Source organism: Solanum stenotomum, chromosome 6 (genome assembly GCF_019186545.1).
Source record: "Solanum stenotomum isolate F172 chromosome 6, ASM1918654v1, whole genome shotgun sequence".
Taxonomy (NCBI): domain Eukaryota; kingdom Viridiplantae; phylum Streptophyta; class Magnoliopsida; order Solanales; family Solanaceae; genus Solanum; species Solanum stenotomum.
In genome coordinates, this window is record NC_064287.1 from 491,138 (window position 1) to 496,674 (window position 5,537).

At 31.1% G+C, this 5,537-nt stretch overlaps 1 protein-coding gene across 2 annotated transcripts in view; it reads right to left on the reverse strand.

Annotated features, from left to right (window-relative positions):
- LOC125867551 (calcium-dependent lipid-binding protein-like) overlaps positions 1-2,511 on the reverse strand; it is an 8,506-nt gene extending 5,995 nt beyond the window's left edge. Inside the window, exons 1-3 of one of the 2 annotated variants that reach the window (XM_049548095.1) lie at positions 2,386-2,511; positions 1,981-2,101; positions 819-920 (exon numbers count right to left, since the gene is read on the reverse strand). In XM_049548095.1, the coding sequence (XP_049404052.1) occupies positions 819-920; positions 1,981-2,085 (207 nt within the window). In that variant the 5' untranslated portion in view covers positions 2,086-2,101; positions 2,386-2,511. Of the gene's footprint in view, positions 1-818; positions 921-1,980; positions 2,102-2,315 lie in introns of both variants that reach the window. The other variant, XM_049548096.1, reaches the window with a different exon arrangement.
- Between the last annotated feature and the right edge of the window lie 3,026 nt (positions 2,512-5,537).

Below are 5,537 nucleotides of genomic sequence, written 5' to 3' on the forward strand. Positions count from 1 at the left end.
ACCGGAGCAGCAGTCACGCGCCGGCGCGTGAACAGATCTCGTCGGAAAGTTTCCACCTCCGACCGGCGCGTGGGGGCGCGTGGGGGGTTGTTTTTCGGTGGATCTGATTGGGGTCCGGTCGCCTGAGCTTCCTGAGCCTCGTGATGGTGTTGTTTTTCGCACAACACCTTCAGAACGAAAGATGACACAAATCAGTCCCAACCGTCGTCGCCGGAATTTGACACGATGACTTAAAATTTCTCACCAATGCTCTGATACCATGTGAGAAATATATGGGGAAGATATTATTGAATTGTGTGTTTAAATTGTTACATTGAGACCCTATTTATAGACAATACATTGAAATCCTTTTCTAACTAGGATTCCTATTCCTATTCTTCTTCCTATTCTAAGTAGGAGTATATGTACATATTTCTATTCTAACAGTAACAACCCTCACCAACCCCGCGGCCAAACAGAAAACAAAGGGAAAACAGCATATAGCTCTCTAACTAGTAAAACTTCTCTCCTCGCATTGATCACCACTTAGCAATGTATTTTTTGTTCTAACTCATCAAGTAACAGTCATAAATACGATCCAAATGTACATTAAGCTAGCCGATTAATTCTGAGAGTTCTTCCCATGATATTGAAACCATTTATTCATGCTAACATAAACTTCCCATCATAAATATTCCGTTCAAAAGTAAGTACATTTTCTATAGAATGGTTTCAGTCAAAGTCAGTTTGTTGGATCAAGTATTCTATTGAAAGGCAGAACAACAATGCGAGTTTTAAAGACTACATGAGGGTAAAAACAAACAATTGAATCCCACAACCTGTTCATAAACTGGGAATGATATCCATTCAGGAAATTTATCGCCACACATTTTCTTTAAATCGTCCCTACTGAGGGAACTCATTAGATTAACCTCCACTGCCTGTCAAAGGAGTAAATACAATGAAAGATGAGACGAAAATCAGTCTTTCAGAAAGGAAAAGCAGCTGCACCACTTCTGAAATATAAATGACGCATCGTAATAACAAGCATGATAAAGAGAACCATGTAAATCAATATGAAATTAACCAGTCACTAGTTCCTACTCTCGTAACAAATTGAGGAGAAACTTACATAAGGCAGAGAATAAAGAAGCAAAACTATCACAGAGGCAGCAGAAGGAAAACAGTTTTATATCCGCAATCCTTCCTAGCTGCTTCATCTTCAGAAATAGTAGTTTTATTTTACCAATCAGAATAAATACTCCCTCCAATTTTCAATTTCTTTGTCCGGTTTTTGACTTGGCATGAAGTTTAAGAAAATAATGAAGATTTTTGAATCTTGTGGTTTTAAATTAAAGATATGCAAAATGTACCAACATGTCTTTCAATCGCGTGGTCTTAAACATATCATGTGAAAAGTTAGAACTAAAGAGTTGCAAGAAAAAAGAGACATTCCTTTGAAACGGACTAAGCAGGAAAGTAAGACAAACAATAGAAACTGAGGGAGTAAACAAAGTAAAGCTTCGTGTGCAACACTCGGACAGCTATCCATTTCACATTGAGAAAATTTATAAAGCATTTCTCCTCCAACAACAAAGTTGGATTTTGAGTTGGAGCCGGCTTTACGAAACCTTTCATAACAATTCCGTTCAATGCAACCTAAATTAGCCATTGCAATTCTATAATTAAACAAATTATAAACAAGAGTCAACAATGCCTTCTGCAAAAAAAAAATAAACGGGGATAGGGGAAGGGGATTACAAGCCAGAGGTAGAGCCACCTTAGGTGGCGAAGCGTGGTCTGCTTCACACCCAAGGGAAAAGTTCAGGTAGTTAACCAACCAACTGAACTACTAACATTCTCGAACTAACAATGCGTGATTAACTACTCCACCCCTAATGATGTTCATCCCAAAAACATTATAATAGTAAAACACACCAAAATTACCAAAGAAAAATGATAATGATCATTCAAACAAATCATAATTCATCAAAATCATACCTTTGAACTTCGTTTAGTGCTTCGATAACTCGTCATGTATTTCCAAGCAGCCATTAAACCAACCCCAAAGATCATCCCCATAAGAATCCCAGTTATCAACCCCATTTTATTTCTTGTATCACTACAACCAAAGTTACACAAAAACCCAATGTTAATCACAATTAACCAAACCAGCCAAAAAACAAGAAAAAAAACTTCAAACACAAGAATTCAGATGAAAACATAACCCCACATGGAGACTTGCAGTAAAATTCAAGAACCAACAAAAAAGATTCCAACTTTTTCCTTCAAATACAAGAATTCAGAAGAAAACAAAAACCAACATGAAAACTTACAGTAAAATTCAAGAATCAATAATAAAAACTTTTTTCTTCAGCCCCTTAATAAAGTTGTAAACTTTTTCACCTTTTCTCTGTTTTTGCCTTATTTTCAAGAAGAGGGTGTCAGCCAAAATGATGATTCTCAGAAGAAAAGATTGAGTTTTTATTAGAGAAATGTTACAGAGGAATTTTATTTCAATTTCATTCTGCATTGAAGTCTCAGATATTGTCTGTCGGTTTCTATGTATGCAATTGCATTTTTTTCTATTTTTTTTTCATTTTTTGAAGTTTACCTTTTTTGAGTTTTGTATGACTGTTTCTACACACTTGTCTTGTAGCTATTGTCCTCTCAATTTAGGAGTTATCGAATTCAAGTCATATACTCCCTCTCTATGACACTTTCAAATATGTTCAATATATATATATACTAGTAAAATTATCCGCGCTTTGCGCAGGAATTAAATATCACAAAATTTATAAATAATACTTAAAATCTATCAGACATGAAAACTAAAACACTATATTATCTTACATACAAAATTACGTAGTAACAAACATTAATTATGTAAAGAAATGAAAATTATTACATCTTATCATTTATCCTTAATAACATAAGCATAAATTATAAATTAATGATTGTAAAAATACATACCAGGATCTGTAACATAAGCAATAGTGTCAGTGAGTAACTCAACATGAGCAAAGTATACAAATATTTAATTGTGAAGAAGAAGAAGAAGAAGTGGAGGTTCAGAATTTTGTTGTGTTAAAATGAGAGGAAATCCCTCTATTTATAGACAACAAAGGGTAGTGTGAACAAATGTTTATTGTGCCTTATAAGAAAGGTTACAACTATTTGGAAAAGTTTCAACCCTCCGGAAAGGTCACAATCTTTCATAAAAGTTATAATTTTTCATAAAAATTGCAACTCTTCATTAAAAATGCAACTTTTCATAAAAGGCACAGCTATTCATTAAAGTCGTAACTTTTCATGAAAGGGAAGGCTAATTTTGTAAATAAATAAATTAAAAGAGAATTCTGATTTGTGGTGGCACCACGTAGACTGGCCTAAGGTTCGTTTATATATATGATACTAGTAAAGGAAGTTTGGGCGTTGCCCGGGCCCAACAGGAATAAAGTTATTGTTATGTATTGTGTAGGGTTAAAAAAGTAGTAAGATTGTTATAATATATTTTGCTATAAGTGAGCTAATATAAAAACTTATTTGTTATTTGTCTTTTTAATTTCAATTTCAAAGAGCAAATAAATATAGCGATGAGATTGAGGGTAGAAATGAAACATATCTTTCTAAGTTTAAGTAAAAATAAATACTCACTCTGTCCCTATTTACTTGTTCACTATTGAATTGACACACCTATTAAGAAAACAATTAATGACATAATGAGTTTACCATTTTACCCCTATTAATTATGAAGTGGATGAAAAGTTCTACATTTTTCAAAGTAATTAGTCATTTAATTGAGGGTATAATAGGTAAAAAAAATTGTCCTTTCTTGATTGTCAAAATGGACAAGTAATTAAGGACAACTATAAAGGAAAAGTGGACTAGTAATTAGGGACAAAGGGAGTAGAATAGAAGTAACATTAGGGCTTTCAATAAGATGGTTCAGTCGGTTATTTTTAAATTATATCATTTCAATTTTTAGGCCATTTTATAATGTATAACCAAAATTATTTTTTTAAAACCATCCCAACCCTAATTTATGTGACACAATCAGTACAAAAATTAGCCTTTTTGTTGTCTTGTAGATATTTTATGTTATTACTTATTGTAATTTATAGTACTTTATATTTCATTTTTTTTAATAACATATGTTACTTTTATGTTCGAGAATTAAACCAATTTTTTTTATGTCTTTTAAGTATTTCAAGTTGATAATTATTGTAATTTTTAGTATTTTTTAGGTCATTTTCAAATAATATATGTTACTTTTTCAGTCCCATTTTATGAGGCACAATAGAATTTTGAGAGTTAACTAAATTTTTATTAGCAAATAAAGATTGACATTCACAAGAATTATATTTGAAAAATTTACGATTGGAGGTACTAATTGAAGTGGGCCCCAAATAATTGTACTAATTACTATTCCCTCCGTCCACTTTTAATAGTCATGTTGCGTTTTTCAAAAGTCAATTTAACTAATATTATAAGTTAAATTAGATTACATTAATTCAATATTTTAAACAAAAAATTTAGATATTCAAAATCTACACGAGAAGTACTATAAATTGTAATTTTTAGCATATCAATATAATAAAAAAATACATCGTATAATGTTAACCGAAGTTCTTATAATTTGAATCTAAAAAAGAAATGAATTGAAGTGACTAAAATATAAATAAGAAATAACATAGATTATTAATATTCAATAATTGAATTAAATTATTTTATAAGAACTACATAAAGTAACGGCATTAAAAATGATAATGAAAAAAAGGATGTTGGCAAGGTTTGAAACTGAGACCTTGTACATGGAATGAAATTTTTTTTAGATAAACTCCTTTAATTCTATCTTACACTGTTCCTGACTCCCTTTGTCTCAATTAAATAGCATGTTTGGTCTAGCTTTCGAAAGATTAATTAATTTTTAATTTTTTTTGAAGGATTTGGTTGAGGTTTTAGAGAAATAAGTATTTTTACGAACTGACACAATTTGCTGTTCAGAAGTTAATTTTCTTTTTTTTTTAAAAAAAAACACTTTTGAGATAAATCGACATTTTATTTTTTTGGCCAAATATTAATTATTGTTATTTGCAACAAATTTTAAAGTGATAAAAAACAATTACAAATAAAGTATGAATAAATAAGAATATTTTATTGATAAATTGTGCGACTACAATTTTGTTTCTCTTATGATTTTTTTCTCTAAATTTTCTTGTGCTTTTATGGTTATTGATAGCGTATTTCTCAAATGTAGAACGATTTGAACCTTCTTAATATTTATTTGATTTTCATGTAAGGAGGATTTTGTGGATCTTCTTGAACTATTTGATAGCAAAGAAGAGTCAGGTAATATCTTGATCTCTTTATGAATATCCCAAGAGTTTACATGATGTATGTCACTGATACACTCAAATTACACCTCCATAAAGAAGTATAAGCGATCGTTGTCAAATAAAGAACCCACCTAGTAGGTTGGGATCGATCCCACGAGGAATATGGTTTAGACTTAAACTTAACTCACTATTATATTCGTACTTATTTCCGAGACAATT